The 27,426-nt window shown below is 42.5% G+C and overlaps 1 protein-coding gene and 1 long non-coding RNA gene across 2 annotated transcripts in view; one reads left to right on the plus strand and one right to left on the minus strand.

Annotated features, from left to right (window-relative positions):
- Positions 1–27,404, plus strand: part of LOC119433733 (inaD-like protein) — a 233,597-nt gene extending 206,193 nt beyond the window's left edge. The window contains 6 exon segments of the mRNA XM_049658330.1: positions 15,582–15,787; positions 17,645–17,739; positions 19,534–19,603; positions 21,750–21,806; positions 24,251–24,424; positions 26,801–27,404. Of these exon segments, the coding sequence (XP_049514287.1) occupies positions 15,582–15,787; positions 17,645–17,739; positions 19,534–19,603; positions 21,750–21,806; positions 24,251–24,424; positions 26,801–27,061 (863 nt within the window). The 3' untranslated portion in view covers positions 27,062–27,404.
- LOC125941498 (uncharacterized) lies at positions 1,946–12,390 on the minus strand. The gene is made up of 3 exons (XR_007464379.1): positions 12,118–12,390; positions 8,026–8,170; positions 1,946–2,696 (listed from the first exon to the last, which is right to left on the minus strand). It is a non-coding gene; the product is annotated as an uncharacterized LOC125941498 (long non-coding RNA).
- Positions 27,405–27,426: the final 22 nt, after the last annotated feature.

Below are 27,426 nucleotides of genomic sequence, written 5' to 3' on the forward strand. Positions count from 1 at the left end.
TCCTCTGCAATATGTCTTTTTATTAATGCATGTGTCATCTGAGACAAAGTCACTGTGGTAGTGCGCATTGACATGAGACAAAGGAAAGCACTGATGCGTGCTCTTTACAATGCTGCTTGCTTGCGGTGCTGTCCAAAAAATTAAATGGCTTTGCAATTTTCACTCTTTAGAGCTCATAAAAGGCACTTGCTGTAACATTTCATTTATATTACATTTTTTATTACTTTGACTGTTCTTTAGATTTCACCCATGTCAACTGTGGCCTCACCACTTCTGTATCATATTGCAGCATCAATTACACTGGACTTTAAAACCATGTTTAGCTTTCTGTTAGCTCAGTGAAAGGGAGTTTTTGGGCATGTATCACTTTCATGTAGCCAGTTTCTTCACTTCCTCACGTTTGACATGCATAAAATAAGAAACCTCGTCCGTTATGATGCATGTTGCTATCTGGATCTCCCTGTCTATTATTTCAGCTTTCGTGATATTTTTTTTGCATTATTCCATTTCATAAACATCAGCCAGACAGTTTGGCAACCATGGTTGGATATCTTGTTCATGTAATCAACCCAGCCTTAAGCCGTCGCAGGCTTGTTGTAATTTGGCTTTCAGAAATGTGCCTGGGTGCATATAGCTCAGGCATTCTTAATACCAGACTTATGCCGACTACCTTTTCAATGCAATACTATAAATGGTATGGGCGGAAACAAAATCACTGCTCTAAGGCACAAAGGAGGGAACCATATGTTGTATAGCTTCACTGCTTGTTATGCTCTTGCAATCACTTAGTGTTTGTGGGAAAAAAGAGAGCATTTTGCAAGTCATGCCTCAGTCTGGTGGTTTATCTGGGTGAAAAATTTATTCCTGCATCTAATTTGCAATATCCTTTGACGAGCGGATGCACATCTCAGAAGAGACGCTTGATTTCGTTGAGACAGTGGTTGAAACTTAGAGATGACTTCCCAAAAGTTAGCCTCCTCTTTCATCACAGGATGAAACTTGGCTTTGCAGAATGTGTGCTTACGCATGTCAATCTGTTGATAGAATAAACACGTGGGGATGAATTGAATATAAGGGTATTTAAAGAATGTGTGACTGGATGAACATGTATAGGCTGAGATAGTAAACACCAATGAATAGAAAGTGAATTTGTGTATTTGGCCAGCAGCTGTGTACGAGGTGTGTTCAGAAAGAAACCGAACTTTTGAAATAGCGCGCCAAACAGCAGAGGGAGCGCGCTGCGGCTACTGAGCGCATGTAGCAGCAGGTCTAGACAACAAACTGCCATTTGCCGCATTTCGATCTGACCGTTAGTTGGCGAGCTACAGCCACTGAAGTGAGCACATGAACAAGCTGTTCTTCAGATTGGTGCGAGGAGAACCTTTGGCCACCCACTGCGATGACTGCACTTTCGTTTCAACATCATAGCCATAAACCCATGTCTCATCACCTGTTCTGATGTTCTTAAGAAAGTTTTCATCGTCATTGGCAGCAGTGAGCAGTTCCTGGCTGATTTCAACACGGGTATGCTTCTGTTCGTCAGTCAACAAACGCGGCATGAATTTTGCACTGACACGACACATCCCAAGTTTGTCACTCAAAATTTCATGACATGATCCTACGCTGATACCCACTTTGTCAGCGACTTCTCGAACAGTCAAACGACGATTTCCACGAATCACAGTTCGAACTCTCTTGACATGGTCATTATCTGTGGATGTGGAAGGTTGTCCAGGCTTGGGATCGTCACCGACCGACATTCTTCCATCTTCAAAACGCTTGAACCAATCATAGCACTGTGTGCGACTCATACAGTCCTCCCCATATGCTTGGCTAAGCAACTGAAATGTCTCTGTGAAAGTTTTCCCAAGTTTGTAGCAGAACTTCACACACACACACGCTGCTCTTCCCATTCCTTCATTGTCACTTTGGGACCAATCCGAAGAACAGCTTGTTCATGTGCTCACTTCAGCGGCTGTAGCTCGCCAACTAACGGTCAGAGCGAAACGTGGCAAATGGCAGTTTGTTGTCTAAACCTGCCGCTACATGCGCTCAGTAGCCGCAGCGCGCTCCCTCTGCCGGTTGGTGCGCTATTTCAAAAGTTCGGTTTCTTTTTGAACACACCTCATATATCTGTGTATATGGCTCAGTTTGGTTTCTTGCTTTCATCACGACAAAATGTCTCCGTTAATTCACACCCCAATGTCTCACACCCAGGGTCATGCTTATTCACAGATTAACTAAAAAAAAAAACATTTTAGACGAATATGTCTAATCCAAAGTTTTATGTATGGCTATTACATGAGTGTATACATGCTAGGTCTCATACTTTCTGTGCTTTTTTTTTTTAATACTGTAAGGCAGAGGTCACATACAGCTTTTCGTTTTCACACAAAGTGGCATGTTTTGTGGGAGTTCAAGTGTGTGGCAGCACGTGTGGTATTACTGGTTTTGTTGATCAATATGTCTGGAAATGTGGTTGGATGCTGCAAGAGATTTCGCATGTGGGTGACAGATTTGTTGAACAGGGAGGCACAGTATGGCGCATCTACAACAGTGACAGCTGTGACTTGCTTGCCTGCTTGTCCACTTCAATGTGCGGCTCTTGCAATCACAAAACCTGTCAGTCATTCCTGCCATGTTATTCCTGCCATGTCGTTCCTGCCATGTCAGTACATGTCCTGCCTGCTCTCTGCCTTCATGACACCGTGAAAGGACAGCATCAAAAACAAGCCACAATCAAAATAAGCAGCTCTTTTGACATCACATGATTAAGTAAAAGAAAAATTGTTGGGGACCATTCAAAGTGAAACCTTAAGTGCAGCGAAACAGGGCTATATATTTGCTGGGTGACGGTGACTGACAAACAATGAAGGCGACATTGTCGATGAAGGCGACATTGTCGGCTTCATTGTCAGTCGCCCAAGCCTTCATTCACGTTCATTCACTCAAGCAACGAAGTGTGCAGTCCACATCAAAATTTTATGGACAGTAGAATCAGTGCGAAAGCTGAGTATTTTTGTAGCTTTGGATTTTCCAGAACATTTTATTCTATAGTTTACTGGATGTGGACACTAAATGCTAAAACATTTCTGCAGAACTCACACCCTGTAAACTTCTGATTCTAATGGCACGTTAATACATTAAGCTTCTGGTAATTATAGTTAATATAATAATTATCATTAATTATAAATCATAATTAGTACATTAACTTCTGGTTCGTTAATAACATTCACTCAGCAAAAGCGTCTGTACTGCATCGTGAACTCTTGCTGCGATACATTGCTCTGCAACACATTTTGAACATCTTAAATAAACCTTCCTTGTTGCTAGGTAATATTTTCGTAAACACATTCTTGTACTCGCTAACAGGAAGCCTATACAATTTCGTTTGAAAGATGGCCTGCTCTTTATTTTCCATCAGTTTGCTGAATTATCTGCCACTTTTAATGTATATTTCGACACACTCTTTTATCCTCCAGAGACCCGAGAAAAGCCTAGTGGCATGGTACCTTTTATGTTCCCTTCTTACTGCCGAGTGGTCTCTTACAAATGCAAAAGACCCATTGTTCGATTAAATGACATGTAGCACAGTCAATGAGGAAAGATTACAGTGCACAGGATTTGGGAGAAAGCTGGATATCTGCACTGCCTTGGAATGCAGCCTGGTATTCGGATTTGATGCCATGTGCATTTAAAAACTTATTGTTTTCGAAACATTCGTGAGAAGATGCCCTTTGAAGCCCAAACTGCATGAGAGCGATTTTGTCTGCGACGAGCGATGGCTTTGAGCGACGAAACGGGCCGTTGCGCGAACAGATTGCTCGTTCTTGTCGCTCGATCACTTGATTCTGGAAATATAGAATTCGTCGCCTGTTGCCCGGAAGTGCTATAGCTACTAGCCAATAGCGCGAAGCCGGAACAGGATTTACATCAGTCGAGTACTACTGATTGTCGCACGGAACGAGCGAACAACTAAATTTTGATACGTGCAAGGATAAGAACCTAGTGCAAGACCTTTAGAAATATTTATGCTGCTCTTTATGGTGAAACACATCAACTTAATTTAACAAAGCACGTGTCACGCCAGTTTCGGCGCGTATTTGCGGCCCTCATATCGGCAGCACTGGGGAGACGTCGCTCAAAGTCGTCGCTTGCGTGTGGTACGACTTGCAAGCGATGAGCAAACGCAACAGCCTTCTCCACCGCGTCGCTTGTCACTGTCGTGCGCAAGATCACTTGCATGCGGTTTATACTTAACAGCAGACATATTTCACATTTCTTGCAGAAAAAGTGTGGCGGGGAACTTCAACTATGTATAATCTTCTACGAGTACGAACTTATCAAAGACGAGCTTCTCACGACTGCATGCCTCCCGTTAAGCTTACTTTGTCAACTGCTGAAGCAGCAATCAATATTATTTCCTGTGAAATTTATTCCTGTGAAACTATTTCCTGTGAAAATTAGTACTTGGTATTACTGCAGAGATTTTCAAGTTATAAAGGAACTTTATAGTTACACAACACTTTGATTATCGTGGTACTTAGTGAATGATCACTTGGTGATCAGGCTGTCATTACTTCTGAGCTTAACATTATGCAAATAAAGCCATTAGATACTTAAGGTCACTGAAACACTTTATTAACATTGTAAGAAAATGTTCCTAGTGTATAGACAATGCTGCCGTGAACATGTGAACCAAATATTATTCGGGTACATACAGCAGCAAATCTACAATCCCACATAATAGATTGCTTGCTCTTGCCTGTGGCATTTGAGGTGCCTTTTCTTTTGCTGCCATCAATGACGTCACAGCCAGTGCGACAACCCATAGATGCCAGTCATTTGGTGATATTTTATGACCATGATTTAATTCTGAGCGAAAGCTTGCAGCACGCATGTGCACGCTTTTAATCTTTTAGGAAACTGTGAAGCGGTGATGATTACCGTATTGCACCGGTCTTCTCAATGCGCCTTTGTCGTTCTCAGGTACATGTCAGGCATGGACCTTTAAGCGTTGCTTTAAGCGTACTGCAGAAAGAATGAAAAGCATGCAAGGAGCGATTGGTAGGGCATTGCTATCGATGCCACCTCGGCTGAGAGGAACCAATGTGTTCAGGGAGAATGAGTAAATTAGGCATTGTAATCATTATATCTCCGTTCATATGTTATCGCTTTTTTAAAGGCTATTTGGGTATGTATTCCTTGAAAGGCTTCAGACCACTACAACATTTTGCTCAGGTTTTAAGAAGACATGTGTCAGAGTCCCTTTAACCTTTTTTTTTTTTTTTTTTGTGGTGTAAGTGAACGGTTAGCATGCTAGTTTGTGCTTCTGTTGAGAGTGACAACATGTAAAGGCTGCTCCCACACAAAGCACATGATGCTGCGTGTGCAGAGGAAAAGATCTTGCAAGCACATTTGCCGCATGCTGTGGTTGCTGAAACCGACCCGAAATGCCCGCAGTCGGCACCAATGAAAGCCTCTTGAGTGCTCTAAGTTCACGCCGGCGTCTTCTCTATAACAGGAAGCAGGGAGCGCTGAGGTGTTTATTGCTGCTTTGCTGACCCCGTGTATAAAGTGTGACTGGACGGTGCCTGGGCTCCGGTGGTGTCTGTTTGTTGGCATTTAAAACAGCAGCTCCGGGGGTCAGAAAGGAGTCCAGGGGTGGGGTGATGCTTTTATAGCCTCTGGCCTGTTTGTTATTCCAAGAAGGCGAGCCAAACGGCCGCGGCAGCTGCAGCGCAGGGCTGCCACAGATTCCTAGCCCAGAATTGGCGTGGCTGTGAATGAGCTGAGGATTTGGTTCTGCAAACACTGGCTTTTTCTGTCTGTCACTGATACCTCTTTTAATTTTTGTTTATTTGTTTATATTTGGAGTCTTTCAAACAAAGTAGCATCTAAGGTGCCTTTGTTGCATCTGAAATACGTCGTCTTGGCACTTAGAGTTGCCGCAATCTTGCAAATGATGGACACTATAATAGTAACTTGCTGTGTGCTGCTGTCCACATGCTCATTTGTGATTGAAGCTTAGGTTGAATTATTCTCGGTGCGATGCCATTGAGCCCAAATTTGAAATCAACACAATTAATGGTGTCATTGTGTCGTATATTTTTATCACCAAGTAGAGTGAGTGAAAGGTTATCATATACTCACAAATTTTTCGGGTAAACTTCGTTTGAAAGTCAACACTTCACTCTGTTGTTGCTTCTCTTCAACTTCATCTTTCGCAGTCACGTCATATTAATGAAGCATTGATGAAATAAAGACACATTGGGCAGTTTGGACCCTGGGGATTGTCACTACGCAAGCTGATGCTCCTAAGGAACTGTGCATTCAGGACGTCAGTGGAGTGCAAGCACTGAAAAAAAGAAAGTGCCCCACAAGGCAACCTCTATTCTTTGCACACTGTGGCAGACGAAAGAGACCAAGAAGTTTAGAGGTCAAAGAAGTAAAAGGAAGCCGGAGATACAAAGTGAAAAACTCAGTGGAATATCAAATACAAAACAAAAGCAGTCGTAATCCGGACGTGCCGAAAAGTGGATTGCTGCGCCGGCGCACCACTGTGGGCGAGAAATTGGATATAGGGGGGGGGGGGGGGGGGGTGCGTGCTAGAGAGCATGATGTCACATTTAGTTTTTCATTCTCTGTACAGTATGTGTCTTCACGTGTTTGGATAGACCAGAAAGCCCATAAATGACCTGTGCCTCAAGCAGCAGGGTTCGGGCTACAGGACTCTTTTTGTCCTGGGCTCAAGATGGGCCACTCCAGAGTGCTGTCATGTGTTGGCAAGCCCCATTCAGAGCTCATGTTCATATGGACAGTGATGCACAGATTGCTGGCATGTTGCTCTTAATGCTTACAGCAACTTATGTTGCACAAAGCACTGTGAATCCTGCTGGATGTAATGTTAATGTTGTTGCTTTATGACAGTTTAGAGGTAGGTTGAGTTAAAGCAGAGTTGGATGTCGCGGTGAGGTCAGGAAATTCTTGGGCATAAAGTAGGTTTGGTTCGTGCAAAACAGGCATGAAGGAAGATCAATGGGAGAGTGTGTAGTCCTGCGATGTACTTCCAAGACAGGCTGCCATTGCTGCGAATGATGACCTATACACCATCTCACTAAATCAGTACAATGCCGTCAACGTCAGGATCATGTCGGGGAATCAGTAACGAGAACCAGGAAAAGGGCTTAACCAGTGTCCCATTGGGCTCTTTATGTGTTGTTAACCCATCAGTGATCCTTTCATCCAAATGGTGTCATGCACAGAACTAGACAGGATTAGTGCAAGCTGTGGTCAAATCCTCTTGGTACTCGTTTGTGATCTTCTGATCGGTTTCTTAGCTTTGAATACATTGCATGGATTTAGCGAGACAAAGCATGTTGTGCTTGCTTCCCTCCCTCCCTCTTCTCATTCATTCGTTCTTTCATTCACTCATTCATTCATTCATTTGTTCAATAATTTGTGTGAAAACGTCTCTGGGGTTACATTATTCGGGCACATTTCGCAGCAGTCAGAATAAAACACAATAGCAAAGCAGAAAACCAAAGTTGTGTACGACCACAATCACAGGACAAACACATTGAAGCTGGAGCCTTGTAAAAACAAAAGTAAAGGTAAAGCTTGTGTTGGACATCACTTCATTTTGGCAGTTGTTCCATGCTGTGAACTGTGCCAGCCGGGGTCTAGCATTTTTTGATGCTGCATCGCTGGTTACTTTGTATGTCCTGACGGCAGGGAGACTATTTGAGGTTCTCAGTGCGGGGCTGTTTATTTCTTCCACCTTGGCATCCGCTCAGCCATGACAGTGATGGGTCCCACCTGTGTTTTTTGAACCATTGGCGTACAGCCCGAACGTGTCACATGCTTTCGACAGCTGTCCTTCATTCATTGTCTAAGCGAAAGACGCGTTACTGTACTGCACATTTTTACGCATGGACGCATGTTTGTGCCTTTCTCGTTGTGAATAAATGCTTCTTTGTGAATGAATATCTGCTGAAGAAGATTGAGAGATACTCAAGGCCTTACTAATTGTAGATCTGTGTGTGAAAGCAGGGTCAAGATGCAGTGATGATTGCAGGTTATGAAGCAGTCGTGGGAAGGTTCTTTCAGTCATGTGTTCAATGCCAAATAATTATTACATTCCTTATTTGGTGTGAAGTATCAGTATTTCCTTGGGGTAATAAAAAAACAAAAAATACTTAGGGTGTATGAATATTCGAAACTCCAAATACAAATTTGATCACTTGATCTGTATTTAGTTCAAAGATCTAGCTGATATTTGAAATTTTTAGATATTCACTTCTGGTCATTTATTGAGATAAGAATTATTCCTAAAGCCTACATATAGAAGAAACTTTGCAAGGCCTTTTAAAATGTTTATTGTTAATCCAACTTAACTGAACATACTCAGCCATCTCTGCAAGCACTGGCCTGAATGTCTATGCTTCATGAGGCTGTTTCGAGGCTCCAATTTCTAAGCTAATATATCCGGACCAGTAGATTATTCTTGTTGCATAACTTGTAGACATCAAAGACATTATATTTTTACGCTAGCTTCAGATAAGCACGTTTTTCTCAAATATCTGTATTCTGTTGAAAAAAAAACTTTTACTATTCAAAAATCACTGCTAAAAAGCACAGTACAGTATGACAAACCCTAGGTGCTGTCGGCACTGAGGAGACATGAGTGGTGTCATCATAATAATGTACACATGTCAAGTTAATATGTAATTCTCTGCTGTAAGTTCAGAAAAAGACTGGTTTTCTTTCATTCACATAACAGCTATGCTGCAAAGTAATGCACCCCGAAAAAAATTCAAACAAGACAAATGGTTCACAGGAAGGTGTAGGCTGTTTTCATGCCCTCATGAAGGCTGGCAGCGGCATGTGGTCATGTGTTCAATGTCAAATGTCAATCAAAGGGGACCCAACAGGGGCAGACTACATCACAGCCATAAACTTCCATCGAAAAGTAATTATGAAGAGATTTAGAATAAAGGTTTCTGTGCACATAACTTAGTCGAATAGACAATGCCTTTTTTGCATGTTTAACTTAACCTGTAGTTCGTTCAGTTGTTTCTCACGTCGCATTTAACTGGATCCACTTGGGAGGTTGTGTAAAATTTGAAGTGATGGATAGCGGGTGAATAAGCAAAATGTTGGTGCGGACATTTATTCAACAAGGGGCGTAATTGTTTTCGTTACGTCCCTTTGTTGTCGTAGACTTGTTTTCAGGACAAAGACAACTTTCTTTGTCTAAACATCGGATTCACGCTCAGACTTCCTTTTCACCTCAACCAGACAGAAGATGAAACTTATACCACCAGGGAGCCACTAACCCCATTTGCTGATTTACCGCTTTGAAAGAATGTAAGCAGTTACAAAGGGATTTTTTAATGCAGGCAGCACCATCATGAAAGAAGCTCTTTGCTGAAATTGAGGTGTGTGCTGCTTTTAGCCATTTTTCATATGGGCTAATGAGAGCAAACTAACCACATTATTTTTGCAAGCTGTCTTGTGAGTGCTCTCTGCCTTTCTATTTTAAATGCAATGGCATCCGTAGATTGTGCCCATTATGTAAGGGTATAAATTGAGAGGGGGTAGCCAGTGTTAGAACAGTGTGTGCTCTCTGGCAGAAGTCAGTGAGTGAGAAGGCTTCACAGAGCTTGAGCTTAACATGTACGCATCACTGTTACCATAGCATAGTGATATGACAGACCTATGCATATGCTTGTGGGGACACATTTTTATGCTGTGTGCATGCAACCATAAAGTGAAATTCTCATGTTGCACAGCTGTTTTCGTTGAAACAAGAAGCTAAGAATATCTTCACAGAGACTATGCCTCTTCCAATACACTTGCTTCCGCCAACAAAGGGAGCGCTCATTGCTCTACAAGTTCTGCATGCTTTAGTTCAGCACGCTGTCACAAGATGTCATCACCATCTTTGCTGTCGGTGCCTACATATACAGCCCACAATAATGCATTAGCTACATTATAAATCAGGCTAAGCTCTCTATTATCATAGCAGCTGTGGAGGTCACGGTGAGGGAGCTTGGCACATGTGCGGAGCAATGGGCATTGCACACAAAACTCTATACAAGACATCCATTTCTTGTAATCTCATTGCTTGTCACTCCAGTCATCCATCTTAGCCAAGTGCCTTTGATAGAAGCCTTTTGTAGAAGCTGTGACTGCAAACAGTGACATGGAAGGAGATTTGTTCGGAGCACTGTGGCCAATGGCAGCATTCTGTTAACAGAAGAATCTAGCAGGTGTCAAGTCAAATTGTGGTGTTTATTGGACCAAAGCAATGCACAGGCTATGAGATGCTGTAGTGAGGTGCTCGATTTTGATTAATTTTCAACAACCTGGGGCTCTTTAACATGCACCTAAATTCAATTACAGGAGTGTTCTTGTATTTGCCCCCCATCGGAATGTGGCTGCCATGGCCGAGAATTGGAACATGGGGCTTGGAATTGAACCTGTGACCTCCTATTCAGTGACAGAATGGCATAGATCTTGCAGTCATGCTTTGTTGAAATTTCAGACAGTAAAAAAAAGGAATTGCGACCATGCACATGTGTTTACCTTGGAGTGCAGCTGCTATGCAAAAGGTGGCTCTGTTCATCATGTCAAAATGAAAGCATAGAAGATTTGCCAGCGGAGAGGGTATCTGAAATTTTTTCCATGACATGCGAGCCGCGAAAGGAGCCTGCTGTTGCTTTTCATTCTTTCTGCGTCAACTATGTAGCCTCGTACATTCAGCCTGTCCCTTTTTCTTTCTTTTCTCACTCTTCCTGTCACACAAGTGCATTGTATTTTGACATTCTCCAGTTTCATTGTTTATCTTTTCTTTCTCTCTCTCTCTCTTTTTTTTTTTTGTTGTTGTTGTCTTCCTTCAGCGCTCGGTTATTCACTCTCGTCTCTGCCATTTGTGTTGTGTAGGCCCTTTCTGTGCCCTCCCTGCAGGTGGATTTACCTTTCTTTTCAATCCATCTGTCATTTCTTCTCTTCCGTCTGTTTTTCTCTCCCCCACCCTCTCCACTCTTTCCGCACGTCTCGTGGTCGCAACACCTGCCGCTGACAAAGGACGCGTGCCGCGTGCAAAGTCTGGCATTGGGGGGAGGTGACAGGCAGTGTCGTCTTTTTTTTGTCGCCCACTCCGAGTGCGATGAAGGCAATCTACGCGATCTGGTTTAGGCTTAACAATCATGGTTCCTTGAAGTCCCTTAGCGGAGTAACGGAAAAGAAAGGTTGGAAGCCTTATATCATTTTTTTCTGTTTCATTTAGTGCTTTGCTGCATCTGGTCGTGGTGTGGGAAGGGAGTTGTGTATGCAGTTGCATTCCACTCACTGCGTGCACCAGCTGAACACTTTAGCGAGCGCTGCATGTTTTGCAGCTGATCCACTTGTCGTACAGCAGTATGCGTGTGCTTCTGTTTCCCATTGTCATGTTGGTGTTTATGTCAGGTGATGCATTCTTGTCGATATTTGGAATAACAACCAATAAGATTGCGTAATATGGTACATACGCATATATAGCCTCCATTTCAACTTGGAAATGTGCACTAGTGTTATTGCTTGGCTTCATCGTTGATGCTATTAAGATCTTTGTTTAAAGCCATCAGGCTGGGCTGAGACTTGTAACATTAGTTTGCATGTAATTTTCTACCACCGATAAAACATCACTGCAGCTCTTAAGCTCTATCTGATATTTTTGCTCCTATATGAATTTCTGTGTTTGTTTTTGGATCTTTGATGAACTCCTTTGCAAAAGTGATTTTGAAGAAATCACATTCTGCCGACACATGAAGGCTAATGATGTTAAAATATGGGTCAATAATTGCTTACTGTTTGCTTCATATTCTTGCTGATTGCTTCATTTGCTTTTGTATTTGTCCCGCTAACCTTTTGAAGACCTACGAAAGCAATATTGTGCATGAAGCGTTTGTCCATGCGAGATTTCTATGGTTTTTCTTATGCAAAGGCCTGCTTGTTTATTTATTTATTTTTTTTTAAATGACTGCTGTGACTAGATTTAGCGCAGTATAACTTCATTCTTCTTTCATGGCCAAATTTTTAAGGCAGACATCAAAAATTTTCTTTCTTGCTTACCTTTGCTTGATAGAATTACCAAAGCAACTCTCGAGCACACATGTGATGTTCCTCTTGTTGATATCACAATGTCGAGTTCCTAGCGGTCTTGCCTGAACAAAAATGCAAATTCACAGGAAAGAGGAGTCGCACTCTGCATATTTCAGGCCAACTCGATGTTGGCGTACATTTCCTCACATGTAAGTGGTAGGTGTTTTCGTTTTGTGATTAGCCGGTTCGCTTTGTTGTCGTTGCAGTGCAGGCCTTTCTTACTGAAAAGTGATGGGCTTTTGTTCGCTAAGTGCAGCTGTACCTCGACAACAGGTGGTGCGCACTTGTCAGGCTCAGGTGTCGGGGCTGAAGCCCGCTGCCCTTACACTTGGTAGTGCAGCCAAGTCTCAGCCACGCAGGCAGCTGCGCTGCCTCTCGTCGTCTTGCTGCCTGGTGCAGCTGTCATTGGAAACTCGCACAGTTATGCTGAATATAAATGAATTACATCATAAAAAAATTGTGCAGAAATCATCAACACGGATTGAAAATGTAAGCAAATAGCTGAATGCTTTTATAAAGCTATTCGTTTGAATAACGGAATGATGCACTTACGGCATGTATTTGTTGCAGTGAGGATATTTAAGTAACGTTTGTAATTTCATTGCGTAATTCCGTACAGCACTGTTAGCCAGCACATCTGTAGTGTTAGTATAAGTGGACAGCGCTTGGACCTCCATGAGCTGTAATAGTTTCCGTTCGGCTACAAATGCGGCCAGCAACTCAGCTGCGTTTTTGAAAGCATGTGCCCTTTGCGTTGGCACCTTTGTATCGGCGGTTAATGTCCAACCTCCCACAACCAACATCCGACAATGAACCACCGACCACGAAATTGGGCGAAAGCACCCAAAGAAAGGTAGTCGCTTTAATAATTATCAACAGATTACTTGAGTCCACTGCAGAATGAACTCCTCACCTGCAATCTTCGATTATCCCTGTACTGCATTAGTTGCGGATAAATTTTCTAAATTTCATCTTGCCATCAAACTGACGACAGTTACTGACAGGGCATATTCTTTATGACTAAATTACCCTTAAATTACTTGATGACTCCAGCTTCGTCATTAGCACGTATAGTGCGGTATTGCTTTTGGAGGGGGTTGTGTGTGATGACTCAGCAGTGGGTCGTGCACTTTTGTATCTTTCTTGAGCTCCAGACAGGTGGCTACAATACTCGCAATTAAAAGCAAAAAAAAAAGCTTTTCACCTCTGTTGACTTTTTGCTTCTCCAGTACAGGAAAGACCTGTATTTTCACAGCCACACATGGAAGTTAACGGCCTAGAGTCACTCATGTCATATCGAATATATTAAACAATATTGTATTTTAGTGATACACATATGGTCTTATCATCAAACAGAAAAGCAGCTTTCTTCTCGCTCCATGGTACCCTTTTGCTTTGTATGCTGGTTTGACTTAGAATAAACGACAGAACCCCATGTGTTTAAAGGAAGTGTGTCAGCATGGCCTGTGGAAATGTGCTGTCGGCAACTCTGATGAAATTTTACACAGACACGCAGGTTTCCCTATCACAGATAGCTGTGAATGTACGTCAGTGGTGACTGAACTTCTTATCAGCATCTGTCACAAAGACAATAGAAGCTGCCACATGCAGCAGTGGTTGCACTCACTGGCGGGAAATTCCGTACGCATGGGATATTTGCCAGCCTGATATTGCTGCAGCTAGGAGGAGAGAATGAGTTTTGCTTGAAAACGCGTGAAAATGGTGTCAAGTGACCACTGGGGTGAGCTGTGGACCTTGCTGCCCTTTTTTGAATGTTCACTTTGCGATATTTTATGGTAGTGTTTCCAATGTATAAATGTGGTTGTGATATAGAGCCAATGTCACCCTTGAAAAACAGCAAGAACTATTGCTGCTGTAGCAAACATCATGAGAGCGGGTATATAGAACCTTTGAGGTCTATTAAAAAAGTAATAAAAGTGTACCTGGAGCAGTGGTACACTAGAGGGTGTTCACAAGTCTACCTTGTTCTCATCAATCTAGTTCATGTTGTAGTCACAGTTATGTATGGAAGTTTGGTGGTCATTTTTGGATGCTGTCTCGTGCGACTGAGCTTAACTGATGTGTCATGGCTCATTGGATGATGTCGATAATGCAGTAATGATGACTTATGTCGTCAGCTTCAATGTTTGGAAAAGAGATAAGCAAACCAGATTATGATATCATGGGACTAGGACAGTTGTGGAATCGCAGAAATGCTTTTTTGTTTAAGAAACTCCTTGACTGAGACTGAGCATTGTGACAAAGTGTAGTATTATGGTGCAGCTTTCATGAGTTGACCTTGTTTAGGCAGACACGTGGAAATATATTTACTATTATTCAGCGTCTGTGAAGCATCTCATGGTAAAATGCTGGCAAACTGTTTGACCTGGAAAAACAAACTCCTTGTAAACAATACCAATAATGTCAAAAAAAAAAAAGGAAAGACTACAGATGAAGGCCTATAGCTCTTTGCTAGCATGTAACCTTGTGAGCCTTAACTCCTGAGGGAGACTCGACAGTTGGGCTTGTTGAGTTCCGTTAGTCAAAACAGTAAGAGCACGATTGAATTGTATGACACGAAAGCGAAGGCATGACCGACAACACAAGCACTCACTCACTACTGATTTTTATTCTGGGAAGCATTCAGGAATGTTTATCTGAGCCAACACAGCAACAAACAGAGGTGTCACATTAAAAGTGCGACAAGAGAGCATGCATGATTTCACTTGCATTATTGTTCTCGCTGGGCAGCTGTATCCGTGCACTGGTCTGAGTTGAACGCGCAGTAAATGTGAAGCTATCCAATAATTTCATTGGGCACTCGTCAGTGCCATGTCATGCATCATTGAAGTAAAACACTGCAATGGTGCTGATGGCACTCCTTATCACACCAACATTGTGAGATTCCTGGTAGCTGCCAGGCGGCTGTTTCTGCTGCACATCAGCAGTTTCTTCACGTGCTGCTTATCACCATGTTGGCCCACACATCGTTAGAATGCTGTCCTAGGAGCTTGAGCACAACACTAAACTCTGCTATTGCGGGCAATGCTTTGCTGTAGGGTGAAGCTGCCATTTCCTTTTTTGTGCCGGAGGCACTGCTGAGTTGCAACATATGAAGTTCGGTCGATAGTCATCGTGCTTATTCATTCATCGCGATAAATACGGGAGGCCGTGGAGATTTCAAGAAGTTGAAGGCTAGAATGAGGTTTTGTTGTGAGCGATGTCGTAGCCTCCCTGAATCGTAGCCTCCCTGCTGCATGCACTGGCAAAATATGCTGCTGAGGTGTTTGTGAAAGCATTGTCAAGTGATTCGGCAGATCTGTTCGTCATGTTCAGAAGTCATTTGTAGTGCTGCTTTAAATTTGCCTCTTGTTTTTAAATGCAGTCGTTAACCTTTCCCTCCTCCCCCTCGCTTTCTTTTTCTGTCCATGCAGAGAAGATCGAGCGCAAGTATCAGGAGCTCAAGCTGGCTGGTGGGGAGCTGCTCCTGGTGGAGCTGCAGAAGGGCCCCAGCGGCCTTGGCCTCTCACTAGCCGGCAACAAGAACCGCAGCCGCATGAGCGTCTTTGTCTGCGGCCTCCACCCCAACGGCCAGGCTGCCCGCGATGGCCGCATACGGGTGGCTGACGAGCTCCTCGAGGTGCGTTTCACAACCAGATGGCGTCACTGTTGTGTAGACCATTAAGACACGACATAGTGTAGTTTGATACGTATGACACAAGATGAAGGCAACTCCTCTGTGGTTTGATCGCACTAGAGTACTACATCGTGTTCGGTCAGTATCAATGAGCCCAATTTTCTGTTCTACAGAGTGTCACCACTGCTCGAAACCCCTGTTAGCAGCCAAAGTTGTGGCAACTACCCTCATATTTTCTCCGACCCAGAGTACTTTTATTTGCTTCCTATTTTTGTGCTGTCAACAGCAATTCCATCTTGAAATTTCCAAGGTTTTATGGGTGGCTGCTGAAATGTTAAATGCAAGCTGCTTAAATGTCTGCTTATGTTATGTCTCCTTATAGGCATTCTTTTCCAACAACTTCGAAGTCAGCATAAGTGCAACAGCAATCACAAGGGGGGAAAATAATTATAATAAATTAATAAAACTGTTACCAGTATGGAAATCCAACGAGATAACAACACAAAAAACAGCACTTGGTTAAAATTGGCAAATTCTAGGTGTAGTGCGATTTGACCATGGTTGTACTGGTGCCAATAGACTGCTAAATTCATCATTATCAAATGCACAAAACGAGAATAATTATATAATGAGAAGCATATAGTTGCATTGGACACTAGTCTAGGGGGCATTGATGTAAGTGTGTTGCGTTAGCTGTATTGCCACCAGACTTCACCAGCATGCAACAATTCTGTAAGGTAAGACACAACCAAGGATGGAAAAAAGCTTCAGGACATTTGTGCTGCGTCAGTTTAAACTGCACTGTGTAGTGAATGACTAGCCCACGCATTTCGAATGCAGACTGCTCTGTAAGCTCTTCTACTTTTTGTGGTTTTGGGCTTTTTCTTGAGTGCCGGGCCAGGTGTGTATGCTGTGGATGTTGCTTGCATTTAAATTTTTTTTTAAACAGGTGACAAACATAGTCATAAAAGCAGTTTAAAACATGTCAGAAATGCATTACGTCCATTCGATTCACCTGCACCACAATGAATCAGTTCATGGTGGGGCACGAGAAGTTCAGAAATTGTGCGCCTCAATTTCAGCAGTGCAGGCACAATGCGACGCTCGAAATTAATGCCGAGGTGCAGACGCGGTGCAGGCATTATGTTTTGTCCACCTGAATTGCACCGTTTTTGGGCAGTTTGAGAGGTCCTGAAACGCAGGTATAGTCTGCTTTTGAGGCATAAGCACAACCCGCATTGCGTAGTCACAGCAGATGCGCGTAAGCAGAGTTTCAACGGTGCTTACGCCCGCATGCGGTTTCGTCTGCGGCGCTGCTGTTTCGCACATGGACGTCTGCACCAAGTCGACACAGTCAGCAAGGAGGGTGCAGAAAAATCGCAAACCAGCCCTGCACCTTTCCTGAACCTTTGGAAATGAACGGTGTAGTTCAGAGGATCTCATTGCTTCACTGCTAAATCAATGACAGGGTGCTGCATTTCATGAACTGCTTCAGGTGGTGCATGTAATTCGAACAGACCTGTTCTGCTTTCTTCACTCTGCCCACAGTGATTCATTTTATTGAGATACCACATGCTTGTGATATGGTCAGGTGTGAGCTTGCTCCTCTCGTCACATCTGAACACTGAGTATAGGTTTGTAGCACAGCGTATTGAAAAAGGCAGTACTGAAACATGGGACAAAGGAGGGAAGCAGACGACACAGACACTGCCTGTGTGAGGCACTACCCGTGTCGTCTGTTTCATTCTCACATCCCACGTTTTAGTGCTGCTTTCCTTGAAATGCTGAGCCAAGTGGGCCCGATCTGCAAATTTACACTGCTAGACCTTTGCCTTCTTTCTCTTTTGCCCTCTGTCAAAGGTGAATGGTGTCGTGATGTACGGCCGGTGTCACCTCAATGCCTCAGCCATCATCAAGAGTCTTCCGGGTCCCACGTACAAGTTTGTCCTTCACAGGTAAACCAGACCCTAGATGTCTCTCTTAGCACATCACCCAGTTGCATAAATTGTGCAAGAAATATTTGGTTGCTGAATTTAGTGTCTCATTAAGGTGTTTTGTTCTTCACAACACTGAGGCAAGGCTGGGCATGCTAATGAGATGGCTGCAGTATCGTCTTTTAGGTGCTGCTTTTGTCTGTTGATTGTTCCCTCCCTTATGCTTCTGCAAAGACTCCTTACCTTTCTGATTGCTAACTCACTCATCTTCATAATACCGAGGAATAATCAAATCCAACTTTCTAGCATTTTCCAGCAAGTTTTGCCTATTATTAAAAAAAGTAGTCCCTAAAAAGTATCTCTTTTTTTTTTCTGCTGTTGGGATTGCAAAAAGAAGCATTTCTCAGACAAGCTTGCATTGGGAAAAGCTTTATTGGCAAATGCTCTTTGGCTTTCTTTCATTTTAAGTTAACCATATATATATAGAGGCTAAGCTTAAATAAGTTACTACTCCTACTTTTGCAAAACTTACTTGCATTTTCTTACTCCTACACCACACATAGGATATCAGCAGTGTACAGTGTCACCATGTGTAGACAAACATTACTTTGTTCATGTTTTCATTTGCTTGTTTTTCACTTGTGAAATCACCCAGAATAAATAGAGTGTTCTTACTTCTCAACAATGGCAAGGAGCAGCAAGATTCTTTACATGCGGTGTTACGCCCCTTAAAACCAGGGGCTGTATTCTCAATGATCACCTTTGCGAGATTTTGTTTGACTATAGCACCAGACGTGTCAACATCTTTGAGTGACAGCGTTCCTTGGACAATGCCAAGCGTGCTGTCCTGGCACAATGCCAGAAAGGCTGTCACCCATAGACACCGATGCATCGGGCACCATAGTAATGCGAAATCTCATGAAAGGGAAAATGTTCCTGAATGCAATTAACCGCCGTGGTTGCTCAGTGGCTATGGTGTTGGGCTGCTGAGCACGAGGTCGCGGGATCAAATCCCGGCCACGGCGGCTGCATTTCGATGGGGGTGAAATGCGAAAACACCCGTGTAGTTAGATTTAGGTGCACGTTAAAGAACCCCAGGTGGTGCAAATTTCCGGAGTCCCCTACTACGGCTGCCTCATAATCAGATCGTGGTTTTGGCACGTAAAACCTCATAATTTAATTTTAATTTTTTTTAATGCAATTAGCCGGGAATACTGTCTTGGGCACACTGCTAATGTGGCCTTTTGAATAAGTTGCCTGGCACCCACAATTGAACTGCTCTAGGCCACCCTTGTAAAAAGACAAGCGCAGCAGAAAGGAGTCATGCAGACAGTGCATAATTACCTGTGTATGGGATTCCTTTCTGTCAGGGCATTTACATGATTCCGGCAAAAGCATGTTCAAGGAGGCTTGGCAGTATGACTTCTGCCTGTTACGGCATTGTAAACGTGAGCCATTTGCAGCCTGACCCACTTTCACGGTGGAGGTAAACATTGATGGGTCACATTTGCAGTTCGCAGCCCGCAACAAAAGAACCAGACATGCTGTTCGCGTGCTTTTTAAAATTTTTAATATCACCTCAACATAGGCTGCCACTGCAATCTCGGCCTGACGATCATGAGTTCACGTAAATGCCGTCATGTTGGGCTGCTTGAGCATAAAACAAGACTCAAACAACTCATGTTGGGTCCGTATAAATGTCGCCGGCAGCCATCTTTTAGTGTCACATTAAAAGTGGCATGTACAAAAAGAACGACTGCATGCATTGCGTGACCTCGGGTGACAATGACTCCCTGTTTCTCATGCTGTTGACAGGAGAGAAGATGCGGTGGAGGACATGGCTGTGAAGCCCCTCACTCAATACCCCATGCAACTGGATGAGCAGGTGAGGAATGGGGAACCTGCCTCACAACCAGTCACACGTACTGTAAAATTCTGCACAGTCACGTGGAAAACTTCAAGGACCCCAGCAGATTTGTACAGCGTTTAGTAGGCATACACCAATGGCAATGGCAGTTCTTAAGCAGACCTCCCTCTCTTTATCGGGGCCACTGGGGACAATGAGATAGAATCTGTGGCGAGCCTCGACACGACTGTCGTAGGCAATAAAGTTGCATCTTGCAGGGCCCTTATCTTTGGCATGGCACGAGAGTGTATGCAGAGGTGGCATTCTTGCCCAAGTTCTCTGGCTGGTTGTTCGTGGTGGTAAAGGCCGTGGCTGGTCTTAATCCGTGCGTGAGTCTACAATAAAGTGCTGGACGCATCTCACCTCGCGTCCCCATACAAGTCAAACCTTGTTACGAAGAAGTCATAGCAAGAACAAGAACCTTGTTAAGAAGAAGAAGTTATATCCAATATTCGTTATAACCACTTATATGATGATGATGATGATATGCAATGCACTTATGAATGCTTTTTCATGTACGGCGGTAATGCGAAAGTTTGGGCCATGGTGTCTGTGGAGGTAGTTTGAAGCCTGTTTCCAAAATAATTTGTTGTATTGCTGTTCTTGTAAAAGAGGCCTACATGGCTCAGCATTCCTTCGATATTGCCACTTTTGCATTGCTTTGCTTTTCACTTAGGGTGTGTGAGTATTCGTAATGTTGAATACGAATTGAATAGTCCTTGCTCTTTCAATTTGTATTCCATTCAAGAAATCACTTATATGTTACGACAAATACGCCTTGAAAGAAAACATTGTAACTTGAAAACACCAAAAATGAGAACATTTCTAGCGGTAAGGCAAGATTTAATGGCATTAGACTCACCCTTGTAGAACAGATTTAAACTGTTGACTGTATTAAAAAATGTTGAATATTCACTATTGCTCAAATAACAACGCACATTTCAGTCTCGGGAGAGAAAGGCCAATGCAATGGACTTCCGAATGATTCTGTGGCAGGACGGCTGCCGTTGTTGCACCAGTTTCCGGGCGAATGTGCAGAGCAGATAATTTCTGGCCCATAATTTACAGTCATTCCATAAGAATGTCCCTCTTTTAGGCGGCCCATGTACGAACTTGTTGTCTTGATTTAGGCAAAGTAATCTATCTCAACCGTGTTTGCATCCCATTAAAGAGATTAGTAGTTCTATAGTATCACACAATTTTTCTGTCTTGGTACGGAAAGGCAGGCATGCAAGCATGTACGAAAGTATAACAAGGACAGCGCAAACGAATCCCTACCAACTTACTCAACTTTCAGTCATTCTAAACACTTCTCTTCTTCAACGAACGCCGTACTGTGTGTGTGCCTGGTGACATGCTGTTTCTTTGTTTCATTACTATCATTGCCATGGTGCACCAGACAAGGGAAAGCAGCTGTTAATCATTTACAAGCTGCTCAGTTGACCGGACGTCCAATTGTGAACTGTAAAACACACACCTATCAGATAATGTAAATAAGCCTCTTTTTTTTCTTTTTTTTTTACCAAATGGATGTCAAGCAAATGTTTTTTCACTTTCTTCAGACATGAGAAAGTATTTGTTATTCGATTCAATTTTCGAAGATTGTATTTCTAGAATATTCGTACTCAATTCATTTCGAAAACTTCACTATTTAAACACCCCCACTTTTTACCGACGATCGCTTTCACAGAGTTATTACTGTTATTATGTTACTGCTCATTTGCAAGATGCGTATTGTATCAGAAATAGAGAAAGTGTGTTGCCACTTTGATATTTGATAGTAAAACAAGTCAGCCTGATTATAGTGCATGGGACTGTGACTACTTTATAGTATCTTCCAGAATCAATCCAAGCTCCACTGACTGTTCTGGAGCTTGCGATGCTTTTATTGGACGGACTCTAGCGGTGTCATTCATTCCGACAATAGCCGACTGTGTTGCCGGTATTGTTACTATTTCTGCCTAGTTCTACCTTTTATTGTAGGCAGAAGTTGAATTAACAGTTTCTGTCATTGAATTTCATTACTTGCCTTTCTGACTGCACCCTTTGCAATCACAGGGCAGTAACCTGTGTATCATTCTAATCAGATACAATGATTGTTTATTTTGCGTGGCTTTCTCTGCAGGGGCACGAAATAAAATATGCAAACTACCGAGGGGTCAGGACTGTAACTGTGAAAAAGGTCAGTGCTCTATTATGTGATCTACTACAAGTGTCATGTCAACTTGAGTGCTTAGACTAAAAAAAAAAAAAATACAGTTGAGCCTTATTATAATGGTTTCGCATACGACACAAAAGTACCTACGTTATATCCAACATGTCAAATAAGCATGCATTCATCACATTAAACGAATGAAATATTGAAAACGCCGACCATAAAAGGGCTGGTTAAAAACTTTGAAGATGTATTTGAAAAACTTTTTACAAACGTCTTAAAAGATTTTAATCAATCCTTTTTCACTATTTGATTCGTTCAACACGCCCCTCTCGCCCAGACGAGATGTTGTCAAACCATCGATTTCACATATTTATCACGTCCTGATTATGTCAAGAAACATTTTAAGTTTGTTTCATTATACCGATAATGTGTTGGATTATATCGAGGTTCAACTGTATTCGGCAATCAATTCAGTATTTGTGGCAAAGTGATCATCATCTCCCTGTTCTTCTACTTCTTCGCGCATGAGCTGGGGCGTTTCCTTTTTGGAATAAAAAGCGCTTGACAGCTTGGTCGGTCTCGGTCTTATAATATATACATACTTGTATTCAATTTTATTAGAAAATTTCACTGTTTGAACAAAGCTAACTTAAAACGGCAAAAAGATACCAATCTGTTTTCCATGTGCACATTCTTAATTTCGGGAGTGAACTTTAAACCACTGAGAAGTCTGCTGTTCATTATCTGCTCAGAACAAGTGCAATGTCTGAAGCATAGTGTCGAGCTAAATGTGCAACTGCGGTCAAATAGTTCAACAACCACGCACGCTACGAAAAAATACTTTCTTATTTTGCAACCTATATTAAGACGCAGCTTGAAATCAAGTGACACAATGCAATATTTCGAAGGGGGCTTTCGACCACTTCGCAGCTTCTAGAAGTTACTCATGACTTTGCTGCAGCTATTAATTCTCAACAGCAAACAGATGCAATATTTAACAATTTCTCTAAGGCATTCGACTGCATCCTACACTCGTTAGTCATAGAAAAACTATAATCATTTGGTGTTAATTCAAAAATTCTGTCTTGGATTGCAGCTTATCTCGCCAGCCGCATGCAGTATGTCAGCTTTAATAATGCTTAATCTGACCGTGTTAAGGTGTTTTCTGGCATACCACAGGGATCGGTATAGGACCAACACTATTCCTAATTTACGATAACAACATTTATACTTGGATGGAACCAGGTGTTACAATGCTGTAACATGTTAAGTATTCATTCTTCCTTTTAGCTATCGAAATGTGGAATGAACTGCCTAATGACGTTGTCAATGCTGAATCAGTTGACACATTTTTGTCACTGTGTTACTGCATTTGAGTTGCTGCATTAGGCCGCTAGTGTTTGGTGCGTAAAGAGAAGCGAAAACAATGCATCACGTATGTGTTTACACATTCTGTTCAAACGATTTTTCCTTTTTCTTCATTGTGTTGTCTTTATAATACCGCTTTCAGACAGTACATAACCTTTTACTACCGCATCCTTATTTATCCTACACATTTACAAATACTGGTATGCCCACTGAAATATCCAAAAGTAGAGTCCATTTATTGCTTTGTTGTTGTCGTCAATGCTTACAATGTATTATGCCTTTTTTTATTTTTTGTTCCCCCTTAACATGGAGTCCCCTGTACCTCGTATGCCCTCGCCTATATAGGCCTAAATAAGACTACAGTATCGAATATATAAAATAAATAAATGTGTGTGTGTCCAACCAGTTCAAATTGAAATACGTTTTGATGCTACCACGGTTTCTGAAATTTCGCTCTTGAGGGTACCTGGCATGGTGGACCGCGCCCTTGACTGCAACAATGCCATCTCGAGTTTCAGCGCATGATGCAACAACAAAGACTGGCGGTAGCTGTAGTTTTCAGAAAGCTGAATGGGAAATCTGGTTGGCGCACTTTATTTGTGAAAGGATGTATTTGATGGCTTTTTCTTTTACTGCATATTCACACTTTGTAGTCTAATGGAAGCAGCTGTGAATGTCTCTTAGGAACTGTAACAGCAGCACCAGAAGTACTAATTGCAAAAACCCTCAACGTAGTGTTGGGCTTCAGGCGATCTCAACTTAAGAACATCTTAAGTGTTGCTTGTCACTTTCTGCTGTTCTGAGTTTGCCACTTCTCGTGTGTTGCACCATATAAAGGTAAATCATAGTTAAGAAAGTGCGTACATGTATCGCACAGAAGCCAGGCACCCAGGGCAAGCTTTAAATATTGCATGCTATCCCCCCTTCATCCTTACATCTGCAGGATTTTTACGAACTTTAATGCTCACAGGTTGACAGGTGTGCCAATATAACATTGACCAATCTCATGCCACAAGCTTTGCTTTATTGTACTAGATGCTGTACCTGAGATTTTGCTAACACTTAATCTAATCCTGGTTTCTTGGCATTGTTATGTTCAGGGGACGCATGGCCTCGGCATCATGATCCTGGAAGGCCGCCATGCAGAAGCCGGGCTCGGCATCTTTGTCTCGGACATTCAGGAAGGGAGCCCCGCCCACCAGGCCGGCCTCGGCGTGGGCGACATGATCCTCGACGTCAACGGCACCGACATCACTGGTGCCGACTACGACACGGTGAGCCTGGCACTGCTGCAGCGTTGTCAGTAGCGCTGTGCACATGGTAATTTTTGAGACTGAATTGAATATGAATCAAATGGTGCCTGAAATGAGTCAAATTGAATATTGAATGCTGTTTGAATTAAAAACATCCATTTTCACCAGTGATATAAAATGATGTTCCTATTCACACGTATTCGCATTTTCTTATTCATAATGTGAGCAAGCTTTTTTTACAGTGTTGCACGTTATAAAGCGTTGTTTATTAAAATGTCTAGAAGCAGCATTTGGAACAAATAAACTGTTTCTTCATATACCGGAAACTTTTTGGAAAGTACCAGTGATAACGGTTTAGGTGGAAACGTTCAGAAGGAAACTTTCTGATTGATGTGTAGCGCGCTCCACTGCACAACTGTTCTCATTTAAGTCTACTATGGCTGCCAGGATTAAATTGATCGCACTTTTGTTCAATTTTTTTTATAGTGCCCACTTGAGGATTTAAGCTATTATAAAACAATTAAAAATATATACATATTGTTACAAATGCTGGCTATTAATACGTTACAGTAATGAAAAGTCTGGAGAAACTAGGTAAACGATTATGCCAAGTGTTTTATTGAATGGTGCTGCAACCAATCACCAGCACAACCTATAGTCACCGCAGCGAATGACAGTGGTGCTGACGGGACCAGGGAGATCTGTGGGCTTTCAGGAGGGCTGAAAAATGAACAGTTCAGCTGTCATGGGTAATCAGCAGTGGTCAAACAAGGAATGTTGCTGAAACGAACATTTCAACAAAGAGACTTGTCTTTCATGATAGTTTCATTATCTTTCATGACAAAGACAAAGACTTGTCTTTGTCAGGATAGCAATTGCTTTCTTTGGCAGGTTCAGCTGTATTATCATGATGTAGGTAACTACGTGGGAACAGATGTGGAAACCTTACCAGAGAAAATAAATAAAGAATGAAACCTTTTATTGCGCGAACTTGCCCCAGAAAGCAAGCAACACTAACATGGTCACAACACTGGTGATCACAGTTAGCTGATTGTTTAATTAAAACTCAAGTAGCTCTTCACACTGGCCCCTGTTTATACATGAAGCAGAGAGTTCCTAGATTACCTTCATGTAGCACAATGAATGTTCTTGAAGGAGCTTGAAGCATTGCATTCGATGCGTGCAAGCAGTGCAAGGACTCGCACTTCAAAACATAAAAAGATAAGCAGCTTGCGTCAGCATTGATAAGATATCAGAGTAAAGTACGGCAATATCATGCAGCAATATGTGGATCAAAGGCAGTACCTATTTCCAGCTAAAACAGTTCGAAGTTTGCAAAAGGAAAACATGCTTCAGGGTGCAAAGGCCTTAATTAATGGTAGCAAATTACTTTTGGTGACAAGTGAATCTGTTCCTTGTAATGACAGGCGTGTACATACAGGCTCTGCCACGAGGTAAGAGTTATACTTCATCGTTGACAATGCTTCACCACAAAAAGTTGCTTCATGTTACTCTCTGCGCATCTTTCTGTGCCAGTTTCAAAATTTTAATCCTCATTTATTCGATAACGTTATGCACTTATCTTTAAATGTGAGGTGTGATCTCGTCATCTGTTCTATGTTTTCAGTGTATGTTATTAGTGGTTGTCAGGTTCCTTTAACAGGGTTTTTCTGAAAAAGGTGTCAGCTGTGCGCTGTGTGTGCATGTGTTTGCGCATATGTATCTGCACACCCAAACAGCTTGGCACGCGTCGGCATCTGGTGCTGCAACAATTCCCGCAACACCTTGCATTATGTAGGCACCAACTACAGTTGAGTCTGCTGAATTTTTAGTTACTTTGGATCGTATGTTCTCCCGGTTAGCATGTTTTTTCTCGCATTTTTTTCCAAAATGTATGGACAAGATCCTACTGTACTTAAAATTCTGTTACAGTCTTGCCAGCAGGCATTATGACGTTAAGCTAGTAGGTTGACCATTGCTGTTGTAGACACAGCCACTTTTAGACACACATACGATCACGGAAACTAACACAAATGCTGTCTTTGTTAATTTGCCTAATGATCTGTGTGTCTAGAAGTGCGCTGTGTCTACAGCAAAGATGTTATCAACTAACAATGCACGCCGAATAAAATATCAGTTAGTACAGCATATACATTTCATCCTGTTTGTGCTTGACTTATACCGGTATCACACGGGCACTTTCGATCGGGATCGAGCCCCATCGGGATTGAATATCTAGACTGCGATTGGCTACCTTCCGCAGCTTGCGCAGATGAGCCAATCGCAATCGGGTAATTCGGTGCTGATCAGGCTCGATCATGATTAGAAGTGCACAGTGTGACACTCGTATTAGTGAGGGACCATTCACAGCTGACGCACGTGGTGACGTGCACGCAGGTGGCGCAGCTCTTGAAGCAGGCCGAAGGGGTGCTGACGCTAATTGTGGCGAGGCCCATGGGCAACGTGGTGCCCTTGCTCAAGAAGAAGGCCGCATCTATCGAAACCCAGGAGCCCTCACGAACGGTCCCATCCAACCGCAAAAGTGAGTGCCCTGCTAAGCTTGTTGCCTGCGTCCTTGCATCGTCACGTGGAATGCCACTTGCACGTTTACTCCTTTTCTTTGTCCTTTTGTGCATAAGTGTGCACGCCATTCCATAGACAAAGATTGGTTCAATTAGGGTTTCATTAAAGACGCTCTAAGTGACCGCTGTTTGTGCATGAACATGAAAGAAGAGATGGTGGGAGACAAACCTCTTCACTATTATGAGCAATGCAAAACCACAAGAATAGAGTAGAAGATAGAATTGAAACAAGGTATGCGCACTGAAATTCAACTGAATTTTATTTACAGGAAATTCTTGGTTATGCATAAACGCAAACAGAATAAACCAGTTTCTTTCACTCGTGTTTTCGTTCCTGCCACATGCTTTCTTTCTCTTCCTTACTGTGATATCTGGTTTATTTCCTGTGTTTTTATAGAACCAAGCATTTTTTTACCAATAAAATTTAGATGGAAGATCAGC

Source organism: Dermacentor silvarum, chromosome 11 (genome assembly GCF_013339745.2).
Source record: "Dermacentor silvarum isolate Dsil-2018 chromosome 11, BIME_Dsil_1.4, whole genome shotgun sequence".
NCBI lineage: Eukaryota > Metazoa > Arthropoda > Arachnida > Ixodida > Ixodidae > Dermacentor > Dermacentor silvarum.